Below are 18,327 nucleotides of genomic sequence, written 5' to 3' on the forward strand. Positions count from 1 at the left end.
AATAGGACATACGTGGTAAATGGTAGGGCATTGAGGAATGCAGTAGAACAGAGTGATCTAGGAATAATGGTGTACAGTTCCCTGAAGGTGGAATCTCATGTGGAAAGGGTGGTGAAGAAAACTTTTGGTTGCTGGCCTTTATAAATCAGAGTATTGAGTATAGGAGTTGGGATGTAAAGTTAAGATTGTACAAGGCATTGGAGAGGCCAAATTTGGAGTATTATGTACACTTCTGGTCACCGAATTATAGGAAAGATGTCAACAAAATAGAGAGAGTACAGAGAAGATTTACTAGAATGTTACCTGGGTTTCAGCACCTAAGTTACAGAGAACGGTTGAACAAGTTAGGTCTTTATTCTTTGGAGCGTAGAAGGTTGAGGGGGGGACTTGATAGAGGTATTTAAAATTATGAGGGGGATAGATAAAGTTGACGTGGATAGACTTTTCCATTGAGTGTATGGGAGATTCAAACAAGAGGACATGAGTTGAGAGTTAAGGGGCAAAAGTTTACGGGTAACACGAGAGGGAACTTCTTTACTCAGAGAGTGGTAGCTGTGTGGAATGAGCTTCCAGTAGAAGTGGAGGCAGGTTCAATTTTGTCATTTAAAAAAAACTGGATAGGTATATGAACAGGAAAGGAATGGAGGGTTATGGGCCGAGTGCAGGTCGGTGGGACTAGGTGAGAATAAGCATTCGGCAGACTAGAAGGTTCAAGATGGACTGTTTCTGTGCTGTAATTGTTATATGGTTATATGGTTATATGGCAAAGAGACAAGGTGAAAGGGGGAAACAAGAGTGGGGAATGAAGGGGGGGTCTTCTATCCTCTCCTATGTGACTGCCCCTCCTCCAGCCCTTTATCTCTCTCAATCAACTTAATAACTCTTTACTTCACCCCCTTCCCCCAGTTGCCACCTTATACTTCTTCCTCTAACTTCCCCCCTTCCTTTCCAGTTCTGAAGAAGGGCCTCAGCCCGAAACATCAAATGTTGACTCTGTTTCCATAGAAGCTGCCTGGCCAGCTGAGTTTCACCAGCATTTTGTGTGCGTTGCTTTGGATCTCCAGCATCTGCTGATCTTCTCTTGTTTGTCACTGTAAGAATGAAGTCTGGATAGTCAGATCAACAGTGCTTTATAGAAGTATTCAGCCCCAACTCTTGACCACATCAATGTGTATTACAAAGATATTGATCAAATTAACTGAGAATTTTTATTTGTGAATCACATGCTCGTTCCCCCCCCCCACACACAGTAGAGTCCCAAAACAGGGAAAGTATGAAACTTGCAATGAGCTTTCAAGAATCATTGGACTCTGGCATGGTTTTGGAGGACTGGAGAACTGCAAATGTCACTCCATTCTTTAAGAAAGTAGGGAGGCAACAGAAAGGAAATTATAGACCAGTTAGCCTGATCTCAGGGAAGATATTAAGAGTCAATTGTTAAAAGGATGATGTTATGGAGTAATTGGTGACTCAGAGCATGAAAGCACAAAATCATCATGGTTTCCTTAACCATGTAACAATTACAGCACGGAAACAGGCCATCTTCGCCCTTCTAGTCCATGCAGAACGCTTACTCTCATCTAATCCCACTGACCCGCACTCAGCCCATAACCCTCTATTCCTTTCCTGTCCATATACCCATCCAATTTTGCTTTAAATGACAATGCTGAACCTGTCACTACTGAACACAGTAGTGTTCAGTGAGGCACAAAAGAAATTAGCAGAGAAAACCCAGACTTCCTTGATGTTGCTACTTTAACAAGTTTTCTTTATTAAGACGACAAAAAGTGGGTGGGAAACAACAAAAACTGCAATCATTTGACTGGTAAAATGGGTGGTGGTGAAGGGAGCAGAAATAATCATATCACCATTTCAAAGTGTTGATAATGTGGTTCAAGAAATGTTGCCAAGGTATAATTTCCTTGAACCTCTGTAATAGAACACAATTTACATTCAAATACACCATTAAACTGACCGATTCAGACTGTTACAATAAATGCATTTTTGTTTGTTAGCACTTAATACAAATGGTACTTTAACTCATTGAGCAGAAGTTAAATAAAAACAGCAACTTATCACAAATATGCTGATTCAATCAGAGAATACAAGAATCCACTTTTATTACCTTAGTATATGTGCCCAATAGATTTCCAACCTCACTTGTGAAGTCCCGAGAACATATTTCTAGGTGGAAAATCTTCCCACAGTTTGAGACACAGGCTCCTAATAACTGCAAAAATTATAGAACATAATTATTTTTAATTTAGACACAAATTATCAGTACATAGTGAACATCTAGAAAGATTTACAAACAAGCATTTGTAAGTTTTAAGGTAGATACATAAAAGGGATAATACTGACCCTCGTGTCAATATTCTAAATTACTGAAAGCTGAGTTTGGGAAGATGACACCGGGTAGAAGTAAACTGGTGGCAGTGGCAGATGCAGATAAAACATCTGACAAATAAAAGCTTTTTTAAAAAAGATTAAAGATTACCTTTTAACTGCCACATGTCCATTTTAACATAGTGCAATGCACTGTTTGCATCAAACAGTAAGGATTGCACTGAACAAGTGATGCGCACTTCCAGTGCAAACATAGCACACCCAAAACTCAATAACCCTAACTGTACATTGTGGGAAGAAACCAGAGCACCTGGAGGAAACCACACCATCATGGAGGAGAAAGTGCCAACTCATTACAAACAGTGGTAGGAATTGAACCCTGAATCATTGTGCTTGGTGCTACGGTACCATGTGGCAACCCCAAAAGAGTTTAGAGTTCTGTGCCAGCATGGTTCCACAATGAAGGCCAATAGAATTAGGGAACCTTGGATGAGGTTACTGAAGGGAAAAAAAAGCTCATAACAAGTGGCAACAATCAAGCTACCCCTTGAAGGGATATAGGTGTGGTAGGCTACTTAAGAAAAACAGAAGGGCAAAAAAAAAGGCTACTAAAACATTGGCAGCAAAATTAAAAAGAATTCTGCACTATTTTATTTGTTCAGGAGCAAAGGAAACAGAAGTTTTTCTGACAGCCCAGTTGAACTGGGAATGAGAGAAAGGGCACTCACAGGTCTATGAGCAAGATTCAAATGGGTTTTTGGCATTAAACAGTGACCCGATCAAATTGTGATTCATTAGCCAGCGCAAATGAAAATAAGGACAAGCAGAGCAGCCATTGTGGAAGTGGACCAGTGTTGGAGAGGGAGGCTTTGGCTCATCAGGTTTCAGTGAGAACAGGTTTGGGCAAGGAAGTATCTGCTAAGTTTCTTCTTCATTCTTCCTCTGTTAGTACAGAGAGAGAGCAGTGAGGAGGACTCAAGAGGCCTGTTGGGTTCTTTGTATCAGGTGTGAGAATTTTGGAAAACCTCCAGCCTCCTGGATAACCACATCTGCACCTGGTGCACCAAGTTGTAGTTCCTCAGAGAACATGTTAAGGCACTGGAGCTGCAGCTCAATGACCTTTGGTTCAAAAGAGAAACCGATGAGATAGATAGGAACTACAGAGACTTGGTCACACCCTAACTGCAGGAGAAGGGTACGCGCGTGAGTGTCAGGAGAGGAAAAGGATATGGGCAGTTAGTGCAAAGTATCTCTGTGGCCATTCCCCCCCAATAAATATACCACTTTAAATACTGTTGGAGGGGAGCACCAACTGGGGGAAGCCACAAATATCAGGTCTCTGGCACTGAAGGGAAGGGGGCAAAAAAAGGTCTGTAGTAGTGAAAGGGGATTCCGTGGTTAGAGAAGCGCACATGAGATTCTGTGGATGAGATAGAGACACTCAGATGGTATGTTGCCTCCCCGGTGACAGGGTCAGGGATGTCTCGGATTGGGTCCACAGCATTCTAAAAGGGGAGGGAGAGCAGACAGAAGTCTTGGTACATACTGGCACCAATAACACAGGGAAAAGGGGGTGGGGGGGGAAGGTCCTGAAGAGAGAATATATGACATTGGGTATAAAGCTGAAAAGCAGGACCTCCAGGGTAGTAATCTCTGGATTACTGCCTGTACCATACACCATTAAGGGCAAGAATATGATAATTTGGTAGATAAATTGGCTAGGGAACTGGTGCAGGAGGCAAGGTTTCAGAATTCTTAATCATTGGGAGTTCTTCTGGGGAAGGTACAGAAGGGATGGTTGCACATGACCAAGTGCAACTTCCAGCAGATTTTGGAGCTCACCACCAGGGACAAATCATTTGGGATTGAAGGAAGGCGGGGCAAGTGCAGCAGCCATCTCGGAGCGGACAGAGATAGTGGTGATTGAGGTTTTAGCTCTTCAAGGCTTCAGCAAGGTGAGACGTCAGTCAGAGAAAGCAAAAAAGAAAAGCTATAGGTCTGAACTATGAGGGGACCAATACCCTTGCAGGCAGGTTTGCTAGTGCTGTTGGGGAGGGTTTAAACTAGATTTGCAGGGGGATGGGAACCAGAGTGCCAACACAGATAGTGGAGCTGGAGGTGAAAATGAATGATGTTAAAAGTTCATGCAAAGTCACAAATAGAAGGGTTGTATGGTGGTAATAATCTTCTGAGGTGTGTCTTATTTCAATGCAAGGAGTATTGTGGAGAAGGCTGATGAGTGGAGGGAGTGGATTGACACGTGGAATTACGACATTATAGCCATCAGTGAAACTTGGCTACAGGAGGGGCAGGACTGGCAGCTTAATATTTCAGGGTTCCGATCTTTCAGACGTGATAGAGGCAGAGGGATGAAGGATGGGGGGGGGGGGGGGGAGCATTGCTAGTCAGGAAAAATGTTACAGCAGTGCTCAGGTAGGACAGATTAGAGGGCTTGTCTACTGAGGCCATAGGGGTGGAGCTGAGAAACAGGAATGGTATGACCACATTAATGGGGTTGTATTACAGACCACCCAATAGTCAGCGAGAATTGGAGGTGCAAATCTGCAGACAGATAGCAGACAACTGCAGGAAACAAATTTGTGATATAAGGGGATTTTAATTTACCACATACTGATTGGGACTCCAATACTGTTAAAGGTCCAGACGGGTTAGAGTTTGTAAAATGTGCTCAGGAAAGTTTTCTAAATCAATATATAGAGGTACTGACTAGAGAGAATGCAATATTCGATCTCCTATTAGGAAACAAGTTAGAACAGGTGACAGAAGCGTGCGTAGGGGAACACTTTGGTTCCAGTGATCATACACCGTTCGTTTCAACTTGATCATGGATAAAGATCTATCTGGTGATTGGTATGTTGAAGGCCTTCAAAGGAGAAATTTTAAGAGTGCAGAGTTTGTATGTTCCTGTCAGGATTAAAGGCAAAGTGAATAAGAACAAGGAACCTGGGTTCTTGAGGGATATTGGAACTCTGATAAAGAAGAAGAGAGAGATGTATGACATGTATAGGAAACAGCGAACTGATAAGGTGCTTGAGGAGTATAAAAGTGCAAAAAAACACTTAAGAAAGAAATCAGGAGGGCTAAAAGACATGAGGTTGCTTCGGCAGTCAAGGTGAGGATAATCCAAAGAGCTTCTGCAGGTATATCATGGGCAAATGGATATTAAGGGATAAAATTGGTCCTCATGAAGGTCGGCTCTGTATGAAACCAAAAGAAATGGGGGCGATCTTAAATGGGTTTTTTGCATCTGTACTTACTAAGGAAACTGGTATGGAGTTAATGGAAATAAGGCAAACAAGTAGTGAGGTCATGGAACCTATACAGATTGAAGAGGAGGAGGTGTTTGCTATCTTGAGGCAAATCAGAGTAGATAAATCCCCAGGACCCGACAGGGTATTCCCTCGGACCTTAAGGAGACTAGTGCTGAAATTGCAGGGGCCCTGGCAGATATATTTAAAATGTCGGTATCTACTGGTGAAGTGCCGGAGGATAGCTCATGTTGTTCTGTTGTTTCAAAAAGGCTTAAAAGTAATCTGGGAAATTATAGCCCAGTAAATTTGATGTTGGTAGTAGGTAAATTATTGGAATGAGTACTAACAGATAGGATCTACAAGTATTTGGATAGGGACTTATTAGGGAGAGTCAACATGGCTTTGTGGGTGGTAGGTCACATTTAACAAATCTATTAAGAGTTTTTCAAGGAAGTTACCAGGACAGTGGATGAAGGGAAGTCAGTAGATGTTGTCTACATGGACTTCAGTAAGGCCTTTGACAAGGTCCCACATGGGAGGTTAGTTAGGAAGATTCAGTCGCTAGGTATACATGGAGAGATAGTAAATTAAATCAGACATTGGCTCAATGGGAGAAGTCAGAGAGTGGTAGTGAAGGATTGCTTCTCTGAGTGAAGGCCTGTGACTAGTGGTGTGCCACAGGGGTCAGTGCTGGGTCCATTGTTATTTGTCATCTATATCAATGATCTGGATGATAATGTGGTAAATTGGATCAGCAAGTTTGCTGATGATACAAAGACTGGAGGTGTAGTGGACAGTGAGGAAGGTTTTCAAAGTTTGTAGAGGGATTTGGACCAGCTAGAAAAATGGGCTGAAAAATGGCAGATGGAGTTTAATACAGACAAGTGTGAGGTATTGCACTTTGGAAGGACAAACTAAGGTAGAACATACAAGGTAAATGGTAGGACACTGAGGAGTGCAGTAGAACAGAGGGATCTGGGAATACAGGTACAAAATTCCCTAAAAGTGGCGTCACAGGTAGATAGGGTTATAAAGAGAGCTTTTGGTACATTGGCATTTATAAATCAAAGTATTGAGTATAAGAGTTGGAATGTTACGGCAAGGTTGTACAAGGCATTGGTGAGGCCAAATTTGCAGTATTGTGTGCAGTTTTGGTCAAAATTGATCCTCTGGAAGAATAGTAACTTATGTGTGGAGCCAAAACAAACAGCAGAGATCTTAAATACTTTTTTTACAGTTGCATTTACTCAGGAGATGGGACACAGAGTCTACAGAAGTGAGGCAAAATAATAGCATGAACTTCATGGATCCTGTACAGATTACAGAGGAGGTGGTGGTGATTTACCTGAGGTAAATCAGGGTGAATAAATCCCCAGGATCTGTCAAAAAGGGTAACAAATACAGGACAGAGGGTGTTTATAACTAAATGCACACAGTATGTGAGAAAAGGTAGTGATCTTGTAGTGCAGTTAGAGATTGGCAGGTAAGACGTTGAGGGCATCACTGAGTCATGGCTGAAAGATCATAGTTGGGAGCTTAACATCAAAGAACATTGTATCAAAAGAACAGGCAGGTAGGTAAAGATGATAGTATGGCTCTGTTGGTAAATGAAATCAGGTCCTTAAAAAGTGGTGACATAAGATCAGAAGATGTAGAATAACAGTGGGCAAAGTTAGGGTAAAATAACCCTAATGGAAGTTATAAACAGGCCTCAGAACTGTAGTCAGGATGTAATTTGTAGCCTAAACGGAAGATAGAAATTGCATGTTACAATAGTTCAATATGCAGATAGATTGGAAAAAAAAGCAGGTTGGTACTGCATCCCAAAAGGGGGAATTTGAGAATGCTTATAAGATGGTTTTTTAGAGCAGCTTGTGGTTGAGACCACTAGGGGCTCAGCTATTCTGGACTGGGTGTTGTGTAATGAACCATGTGTTCTGTATGGTAGTGGAATGCTCCTCCTGTAGGATGTGGGAATTCATGGAACCTGATAGTCATCACGGAGACTACACCTGTGGGAAGTGCAGCAACTCCAGCTCATGAAAGACCACATTAAGGAGCTGGAGTTGGATGAACTTAGGATCATCCAGGAGGCAGAGCAATTGAGAGATACGACTTTTGAGCAGGTGGTTACACCCAGAGTGCAGAATTCAGGGAGTAGATGGGTGAACACTGAGAGGTAAAGGAAGAAGGAAGTCAGTGCAGGGTCCCCCTGTGGCCATTCCCCTCAGCAACACGTACACCCCTTTGGATACTGCTGAGGGGGGTGACCTATCTGGGCAAGGCAGCAGCAGCCAGACCAACAGAACTGTGGTCAGCTCTGAGCCTCAGAAGGGGAGAGTGAAGATAGTTGGGGGACAGATAGGCAATCCTATGACAGCAAAAAGAGACACCAGGATAGTGTGTTGCTTCCTGGGTGCTAGGGTCCTAGGATGTCTCTGAGTGGTTGCAGAATATTCTTGAAGGGGAGGGTGAGCAGCCAGACGCCGTGGTACACATTGGTACCAATGACATAGGCAGGAGAGGGGTAGAGGTCCTGCGCAGTAAGTTTTGGGAGTTAAGAAGGCTGAAGAGTAGGACCGCCAAGGTGGTAATCTCCAGATTTCTCCTGGTGTCAGGAGCTACTGAAGGTCAGAACAGGAAGACAGCGCAGATGAATGAGTGGCTGAGGAGATGGTGCAGGGGGCAGGGTTTCAAGTTCTTGGATCATTGGAATTTTTTCTGGGGAAGGGGTGACCTGTACAAGTGGGATGTGTTGCACCTGAACTGGATGGGAACCAATATCCTGAGGGGGAGAGATAGTGAATTCTATTGGGGGGGGGGGGTTTAAACTAGATTTGCAAGGGGGTGGGAACTGAAGTGAAGAGGCACAAGGAGAAGACCATGACCTGGAGTTACACTCTGACATCGGTTCTTTGTGAGGATGGGACCCACTCTCAGGGCCTCACGACTGGCTGCTTTTTGATATCCCAAGGACGCGGCCTAGAAGACGAGCGCACCTTCAGGGTTCCGGGATTTCATGGCTCTAGGGATGTGCTGATTCAAGGCTGGTGCTCCTGACTGAAGCATTGCGGGAGAATATGGAACATTGGGAGTAATGGGTTAGCTGCCAGGGGTTGTGTCCTGAAAGCTGCACCTTTATGGTGCCGACTCCCTGGGTGCCGAGCTTGGAAAAAGCAACGCAACAGACTTAACATAATTCAGTGAGTTGTTAGTTATGTCTCCACTCTTGCTGTGAAACGGGGATGCCTTTTTCCCTTCTTAGAGAGAGAGCCCGTGGTTTGTTGAATTATCGGGTGAACAAGTAGTTTTTGGGGTACTGCAAGCCCGTGTCTTTATTGACGCTTTGCTGCACACTTGAGTGCTCGATGGAGGGTGCCGATGCGTTTCTGTTGGTGGGGTCGTTGTCTTGTTGCTGCTTGTGCATGGGAAGGGGAATGTAGGTCGGCAGGGTAGTACAACATTCTGGCCTTCAGAGGTTGTAGCAATGAATACAAGTTAGGATGTTATGTTGTGATGTTAAAGAACACCAGGTAAGCCACATTTAGAGTACTGTATGCAGTTCTGCTTGAATTGAGAGAATATGGACAGAGTATAGAGGATATTCACCAGAGTTTTTTTTAATTTAGAGAAACAGCACATTAACAGGCCCTTCTGATCCAAAGAGCCTGTTGCTATCCAATTATACCCATATCACCAATTAGCCTACTAGCCTGTAATCTTTGAGATGTGGGAAGAAACAGGCACTCCCACAGAAACCCCAGAGTCATGGGGAGAACATACAAACTCCTTACAGACAGTGGTGGAATTGAACCCAGGTTGCTGGTGCCGTAGCTTGGAGGATATTAGTTATGGAAAGAGATTATGTAGGGTGGGCTTGATTTCCCTGGAGCAAAGCAGCCATGGGGTAAATGAGTACACCATCTAAGATTATGAGAATAAATAGGACAGATAATCAACTCTTCTTCCCCCCCCCCCCCCACCCAAAGTATGAAAAACAAGAGAACTAGGGTTTAGGCTGAGAGGAGGTTTAAGGGATTCAAGAGGCATGTTTTAATTTTAAATAATACAGAATGGTTCACATCTGTAATATGCTGCCAGAGGTAGTGGCAGAAGAATCAGATTCAATTTCAATGTGCAAGCAACAAGTTGTCAGACAGGGCCTTTTGGCTCCCCATGTTGATGCTGACCTTTTTGCCCATCTACTCTAATCCTTCTTGTCTGTATTAGTAGTGTATCCTTGAATGCCTTTCCTATCCAAGTGTCTAAGACTAAATCAACAAACGCTGACTACTCACACAAAATATTAAAGGAACTCAACAGGCCAGGCAGCATCTATAGTGGGAAATAAACAGTCAATGTTTCAGGCCAGAGACCCTTCATTCACTTACACAGATGCTGCCTGACCTGCTGAATTGCCTCAGCATTTTGAGTGTATTTCTCCGGATTTCCAGCATCTGAAAAAATTTTAAAAGACTTATAGACACAGCACCAAGCAGATTGTGAAGCATTTGTCACATTACAGTAGGAATCTTCAGTGTTACTAATTTCCATCCCAAGGAAAAAACACAACAAATAACACGCATCAGAGATGACATTCCTGCAGTAACTCTGTTCCAAACACCAAGGAATAATTCCTTCACAAATTCAGTAGTCTACAAGATGGATATCGCAATTAAGGATGACTAACTTACATTATTTCAACTTCAACTTATTTGTACTGGTATAAACAGTTTTCACAAACAAGAGATTCTGTAGATGCTGGAAATCCAGAGCAACACACACAAAATGCTGGAGGAACTCAGCAGGTCAGGGAGCATCCATCAAGAGGAGTAAACAGTCAACATTGAGCTGAGCCAGTCCTGGTGAAGGGTTTCAGCCCAAAGTATCAAACGTATATTCCTCTCCATAGATGCTGCCTGATTTCCTCCAACATCGTCAGTGGCCACTGTGCTGGGTTCCGCTTTCTTGTTTGGTCTTCTGCTGCTGTAGCCCACCCATTTCAAGGTTCAATGCATTCAGAGATGATCTTTTGCACACCACTGTTGTAACACATTTGCCTGACACCGGTCCCCTAAGCCCGAGTCGACGTAGTAGTAGTAGTAGTAACATGGTTATTTGAGTTACTGTCACCTTCCTGTTAGCTTGAAGCAGTTTGGCCATTCTCCTCGGACCACTCTAACTAACAAGGTGTTTTCACCCGAAGAACTGCCGCTCACTGGATGATTTTTCACCCGCCCGCACCATTCTCTGTAAAGTTCAGAGACTTGTGTGTGAAAATCCCAAATGATTAGTAATTTTTGAGATACTCAGACTACCCCATCTAGCACCAACAATCATTCCATGGTCAAAGTCACTTAAGATTACACATCCTCCCCATTCTGACACTTGGTTGGAACTGAATCCCCTGACCATGTTTGAATGCTTTTATGCATTAAGTTGCTGCCACTTGATTGGCTGATTAGATATTTGCATTAATGAGCAGATGTACAGGTATACCAAATAAAGTGGCCACTGAGTGTATAGTTTTCGGTTATTTTGAAGGCATTTGGGTAGAGGGTTATGGTGGTATATAAAAAAGTTGTATACAAGTAGTAAAATACTAGCAGAAAAAGTTCCCTTTTATGTTATTGAGTTGGTAACTCAAGGAGGCAGCTGACAGGAGGTCACTTCATCAAATGAATTACCACTGCACCATTTACCAACTTAATAGTCCAATGTCCACATATCTTGTATGATCAAGTCTAATTATGACTCACTGCTAGCATTGCACACACAAAGAGTACAATTTTAGGAGAGCGGAGGATTTCCTGTTTCATACAGCTGAATGCCACAAAACTGAGCATGTTTCACCACTCAGCCACATGCTTTAAAAGAGAAAGATTTTGCTTAAAGAAATGATTGGGTCCTACTCACTGTTAAAGCCTTCATTGCCACATGTGGATTTTTGTGATTTATTCTCCTCATAATTGCCTTCAGACAATCTTTTGGCCTAAAGTTAAGCAAGATTAGTCAAGTTAAAATAAAAAAGGAATAAAATATTAGATATAGTAAAGGCTACAATCAACATTCTGACTATAGCACCTTGCTGAAAAAGCTAAACAGTACCCGTATTACAAGGCCATCAACACACCAAGTCAAGTTTTCACTATTTAAATGCTTGGTTAATCATACTTATAAGAATACCAATCTGATCAGTGTGGGGGCACGGGCAATTATAACATAAGAGCAGAATTGGGCAACTTATCCTATCGAGTTTGCTCTGCCATTCCATCATGGCCATTTAATATCCCTCTGAATCCCATTCTCCTTCTTTCTTCCCATAATCTTTGATGTCCTTACTTATCAAGAACTTATCAACCACTAGATTAAATATACCCAATGACTTGCCCTTCACAGCTGTCTGTGGTAATGAATTCCACAGATTCACCACCCTCAACATAAATAAATTCCTCATCTTTTCTAAAGGGATGGCTAAAGGTTGTGGTCTCCCCACTTTAGTAAACATCCCCTGCATGTCCACACCATCTACAAGCAAGGAAATGAAAATTCTCCTTTGCCAATTTAAAGATATGCAAACATACAATTTATTTACACTTGAAATGAACTTCATTGGAGCTATGAACCAAAAGTAAATGCAGATTCTGAAATTTAACAAAACAAATAGCAAATCAGATGGTATCTGCAGAGGAACGAGATAAAGTTAATGGTCTGGATTGCCGACTTGTCACGAGAACTGTGTTACCTGGCTCCTGGCAATACTAAACAGTCCATTCAATTTCTCTAGCAGGAACCAGACACAGAAATAAAAAAAGACAATCATCCTCATTTAAAACATGAGACCATTTCTTTCCATTCCATGTTTTATACTTTTTCCCCATTTATATTGATTTCTAGCTGACCACTGAAATTAGTCTAAATGGAAAACGGATGAGGAGGCATGCCTTCATCAGGCACTTTGACTCAGCATAGACTCAGCCAAAATGGCAACTTCAACACGAAGTAAATATTGAAAGAGCATATGCAGAAGTCCCAATTACTAACAGTAGTTCCATATACTCCATGTGATTAAACTGCAATCTTCTGGATATCATTCATTTTTTGGACACATGAAAATGCTCTACTCTGATTGAGTAACTTGTGTAAAATAATTTTACATTATATTTGCATTAATTAAGCATCTTACAAGCATCCAACAGCGTCATTGCAATGCAATCAGATGCAAGCACAATAACCAACTTTGTTTTTCTTTAATCTAGTCACTAAGTGTTTGGGATCAAGCCTCAGTACTTTTGATCCAAACAGTTTAATTTCAAGAAATTTTCAAAGGGAAATTATACACAAAATATGGTTAAGGGGGAAATGTGGATTTTAAGGAAGAAATAAGCTATAATGCATTTTCTACACTTGCCCATTTGGTGTTGTTCCAACACGATCACAGATATCCATAATGAGAGTCCAGTCTTCACTAGTGTTATGCTCATTTGTGGCTTTTTCTTGGGGGAAAAAAATAAAGATGTTAAAATAGGTGTAATGACTAACAATTATTCAACATTTAAACAGAAATTATAATTATTGTGAAATATATACCACAAGTCTCAAGAGAGAAGGACAATACATTCAGATCCAAGATATTTCACCTTGACATGTTCTTCACACATAAGGAGGGGTTCCCCAAAGAACCACTGAGTAAATAAGTTTCTTTTTCTGCATTATGAATTCAGTGGCAATTTAAGGTTCATTTCTTCAAAGTATTTCAAGAGCCCTGGACAGCACCCTCTGCCATCTCTCCTGGTGTTCATGTGACAATGCAAGACTAGATGGAAAGTTAATGGGTACTATGTTGGACAGAAAACTTCATAAGCCTGATTTTACGGATTAGGTCTGGCAGGGTTATTATGGATTGCGATATACAGATCTCCCCAGTTTGGGCTGCATTAAAAGCAACTTTGTCACATGAGCAACTTAAATTCATAAAAAATTAGACAGCATGTCTTGTGAGGACAGGTTGAGTGAACTAGCACTTTTCCCTTTGGAGAGGAGAATGAAAGGTGACTTGATAGACATATACAAGATCATTAAGGGCACAGATCAAGTGTATAGCCAGAAACCAAGGCAGAAATGGCCAATACAAGGGGACATAACTTTAAGGTGTTGGAAGCATGGTTTTCAAAAAAATATATACAGAGTGATGGATACGTGGGTTGGTTGTACAGGCTGATACAGTACAGACATTTATAGACGCTTAGATGGGCACGTGGATGAAGGGAAAATGGAGGGACATCTTGGAGAGGAGGATTAGATTGACCCTGGAGTAGGTTAAAAGGTCAGCACAACCTTGTGGGCCAAAGGGCCTGTACTGTACTGTTCAATGTTCTGAAAGATTCTATCAGCCAAGACCCAATCACTAATCAAATAGAAATTCACTCTAATAAATCCCCTGCAGCACAAAAAAAACCTCACATTTAAGTGTACTTTATTGTCTTGAAAACACTTTGGAACATCCTGGACAATGCAAATGAGTCAATACCAACAAATACCCTACAGTTTAGCATTACTTTGACAATTTTGATCACTTTGTAATAAAATGACTTTGTTCTAATTGTGATTTCTTCCAAAAATTGTGCATAATTTTTGTTTACCATTTTCTTGTGAACACAGCCTATATGATATTATGTGCCTATGATGCTGCAGCAAGTTCTTCATTCCACTTGTGCATACATGTACTTTTGCATCTAACAATAAATTCCCTGAGTCTAAGTCACCTACTTTTGGAAATAATCCCGAGTACAGCACAAATTTGGCTCCAGTTATAATGTTAGTCAATGATTACAGACAATGTCACAAAACTTATTCCAAAAGTCTGTTGTTGTATTCATTGTTGCAGAATATTGTAAAACACAAAAATAAAAAGCAACACACACAAAATGCCGGAGGAACTCAGCAGATAAGATAGTAATGAATAAACAGTCAAGCTTTTGAGCCAAGACACTTCTTCAGGGCTGGAAAAGAAGGGGAAGATACCAGAATAAAATGGTGGGGGGGGTGGGGGTAGGAGAAGGACGGTGTTAGTTGAAACCAGGTGGACTGGAGAGGAAGGAATCTGATAGGAGAGGAGAGTGGACCATAGGAAAAGGGAGGTGGGGACCCGGGGGAAGTGATACACCTGTGAGAAGAGGCAAGAGGCCACAGTGAGGGATGGGGGGGAATATTTTTACCAGAAAGGGGAGGGGGGAAAAAAAACCGATATTCATGCCATCAGGCTGGTGGCTACCTAAACAGAACATAAGGTATTGCACTTCCATCCTGAGAGCACCATGGCACAAGGAGGCTGTGGAGTGACATGTTGGAATTTGAACCGGAATTAAAATGTCTGGCCACCAGAAAGTCCCACTTGCAGTGGATGGTGCTCGACGATGCAGTCCCCCAATTTACGTCTAACTCACCAATGCAGGAGGCCAGATTGGGAACACCGGACACAACGGCCGACCCCAACAGATCTGCAGGTGAACTGTTTCCTCAACTGGAAGGTCTACCCGGGGCTCTGGATAGAGGTGAGCAAGAGGTGAATGGGCAGGTGAATGGACACTGAGACCACTTGCAGGGACAAGTTCCAAGGAGGAGATAGTGGGGAGGGATGAACGGACTAGAGAATTACAAAGGAAGCAACCTCTGCAGAAAGCAAAGAGAGAGGGGTAGGTAAAGATATATTTGGTGGTAGGATCCCTTTGGAGATGGCAGAAGTTACAGAGGATGATGAGTTGGAGTTGGAGGCTCATGGGGTGGTAGGCACGGAAAATGGGATGAGCTGGGATATTCCAGTATATAATGAGAAGCAGATGAGGGCATCAATACTTGAGGAAGGGAAACCAATTCTTTGAAGAACAACATTTGATGTCCTGGAAAGGAAAGTCATATGCTGGGAACAGATCCCACAGAGATGAATAACTGAGAAGAGGGAATGACAGGTTTTACAGGAGACAGGGTGGGAAGAGGTATAGTCAAGGTAACCGTGGGAATCGGTAGGTTTATAAAAGATGTCGCTTGTCAGTTTAAGTCTTCAGAGATGGAGACAGAAGGATCAAGGAGAGGGAGGTGGTAGAAATGAACCAAGTGAATTTAAGGGCAGTGTAGTAATTAGAGGCAAAGTTGATGTAAATGACAAGCTCAGCATGTGTGCATGATGCACCAATGCAATCAAAGTTCAAAGTAAATTGTATTATCAAAGTACATATAATGTCTATAAAAAATATTTACCCCCTTGGAAGTTTTCATGCTTTGTTTTACAGTACTTAATTAGTGGATTTAATTTGGCTTTTTTGACACAGCAACAGAAAGAGACTTTCATGTCAAAGTGAAAACAGATCTCTACAAAAAGATCTAAATTAATTACAAATATTAAAGTATTGATGGCAAAAGTATTCACCCCCCCCCCCTTTAACACATCAAATCATCACTGCTGCAGCCAATTGGTTTTAGAAGTCACATAATTTGTTAAATGGAGATCACCATGTGCAGTCAAGGTGTTTCAATTGATTATAAAAATACACCCGTATCTGGAAGGTCCAAATGCTGGTGAGTCAGTATCCTGGCAAAAACTACACCATGAAGACAAAAGAACACTCCAAACAACTCCACTAAAAAGTTATTGGAAAGCACAAGTCTGGAAATGGATACAAGAAAATTTCCAACTCACTCAATATCCCTCAGAGTGCAGTTAAGTCAATCATCAAGAAATGGAAAGAATATGGCACAGCTGTAAATCTGCACAGAGCAGGTTCTCAAGAACTGAGTAACCATGCAAGAAGGGCACTAGTGAGGAAGGCCACCTATGACAACTCTGGAGTAGTTACAAGCTTCAGTGGCTGAGATGAGAGAGACTTGTTATTCTGTGGCATTAGTACCAAGGCATAAATTACTGTAAATTACAAAACATTTTAAAAAATGAATAATGAAAGTGTTCATGGATCGTTCAGAAATCTGATGGAGAAGTGTTCCTGAACCATTCACTTTTTCAAGTGGATAGTATATTTAACATGAAACTTAATTTTTTTTAAATAAATGTTTTGTAACAAGTATGCATTCTTTACTCAAACTCCTTTCCATTTATGAATTTACTGAAAGGGTCCAACTAACACATTTCTAACTGGTACTCATTGATTTTTCAAAGGCAATGGTCCAACAAACAGCTCGCCTCAAGGGACACATTCACAACACATCTAATTTCAGTCAGGACACTATCAGCAGGTGCTGTGCAGAGGAAAGGCTTCTCCCCAGTGAGAAACAAAACTACAGGCATTTTATCTGATAGTTCCATTAACTGGTCATGCCAGTATGTAAACAGGAGCTAATCTTCTCTTTGTAAAGGACAGCCTTGAACCCAAATTCAATCAAATTAGGGGAAAAAAACTTGAAAGAATTGAGTTCAAGATCTGCAAATTAATGTTGTAGCTCCTGGTTAGAGCACACTTGGAGTACTATGTTCAGTTGTGGTTGCCTCATCACAGGAAGGATGTGGAAGCTTTAGAGAGGGTGCAGAGGAGATTTACCAGGATGCTGCTTGGACTGGAGGTCATCTCTTTTGATGATAGGTTGTGCAAGCTAGGGCTTTTCTCTTTGGAGAAAAGCAGAATGAGAGGTGTAGAAGATGGTAAGAAGATATAGATAGCATGCACAGCCAAAGACTTCTTAGGACAGAAATAGCTAATATGAGAGGGCATAATTTTAAGGAGACTGAAGGAAACATTAGGGGTGGGATTGTCAGAGGTAGTGCTTTTTTAAAAACAAAAATCAGTGGTGGGTGCATGAAATGCACTGCCATGGTAGCAAAGCAGCTAGTGCAATGCTTTACAGTGCCAGCAAATGGAGTTCAATTCGCACTGCTCACCGAAAAGAATTTAGTCAGCCCTCCTTATCCACGGGGGATTGGTTACGGGATCCCTCGCTGATACCAAAAAACGCAGAAGCTCAAGTCAATGGACTTTAGGACCTGGTGGAGCACTGGATCTTACTTAACCTGTCTCAGTGCAGTGGACTTTAGGACCCGGTGGTGCTCAGGACCCACCACCCACAGCGTTTCCGTTCCATTGACAGAAAACGATCACGATTGAAAATAAAGTGGAAATAATAAAGCAATCAGAAAGAAGAGAATTGCCATTGGTCATTGGAAAAGCGTTAGGCTACAGTCGGTCAATGATTGGAACAATTTTAAAGGATAAAGTGAGAATAATGGAGCATGTGAAGGCCCTGCACTGATGAAAGCTGCAATTATTACTAAGCAATGCAGTGGTATAATTATTGAAATACATACATTTCTTAAGTGTTTTATATGCATAGAAAGGTAAATATATACTGTACTATATACTAAGACAAATGTTTGACTAACTGATGCTAAATAATACTGGATGTACCTTGGAGAAGTTCCGTTTCTTTTTCAATTCCTGATCCGCAGTAACCTATGCACATCTTCCCATATACCTTAAATCATCTCTAGATTACTTACAATACTAATACAATGTAAATGCTATGTAAATAGTTGTTATACTGTTTTGTTTAGGGAATAACGACAAGGAAAAAATTCTGTACATACTCAAACAACAAGTGCTGGAGAGAGAACTTCCGGTTTTCCCCATCCACGGTTGGTTGAATCCACGCATGCAGAACCCGTGGACAAGGAGGGCCAACTGTACGTTCTTCCTGCAAGTGTGTG

At 41.8% G+C, this 18,327-nt stretch overlaps 1 protein-coding gene across 2 annotated transcripts in view; it reads right to left on the bottom strand.

Annotated features, from left to right (window-relative positions):
• Positions 1–18,327, bottom strand: part of stam2 (signal transducing adaptor molecule (SH3 domain and ITAM motif) 2) — a 66,617-nt gene that overhangs the window by 42,535 nt on the left and 5,755 nt on the right. For both annotated transcript variants that reach the window (XM_059967661.1, XM_059967660.1), the window contains exons 2-4: positions 13,030–13,114; positions 11,535–11,610; positions 2,126–2,230 (exon numbers count right to left, since the gene is read on the bottom strand). In XM_059967661.1, coding sequence (XP_059823644.1) covers positions 2,126–2,230; positions 11,535–11,610; positions 13,030–13,114 — 266 coding nt within the window. The remainder of the gene's footprint in view (positions 1–2,125; positions 2,231–11,534; positions 11,611–13,029; positions 13,115–18,327) is intronic.

Source organism: Hypanus sabinus, chromosome 4 (assembly GCF_030144855.1).
Source record: "Hypanus sabinus isolate sHypSab1 chromosome 4, sHypSab1.hap1, whole genome shotgun sequence".
NCBI lineage: Eukaryota > Metazoa > Chordata > Chondrichthyes > Myliobatiformes > Dasyatidae > Hypanus > Hypanus sabinus.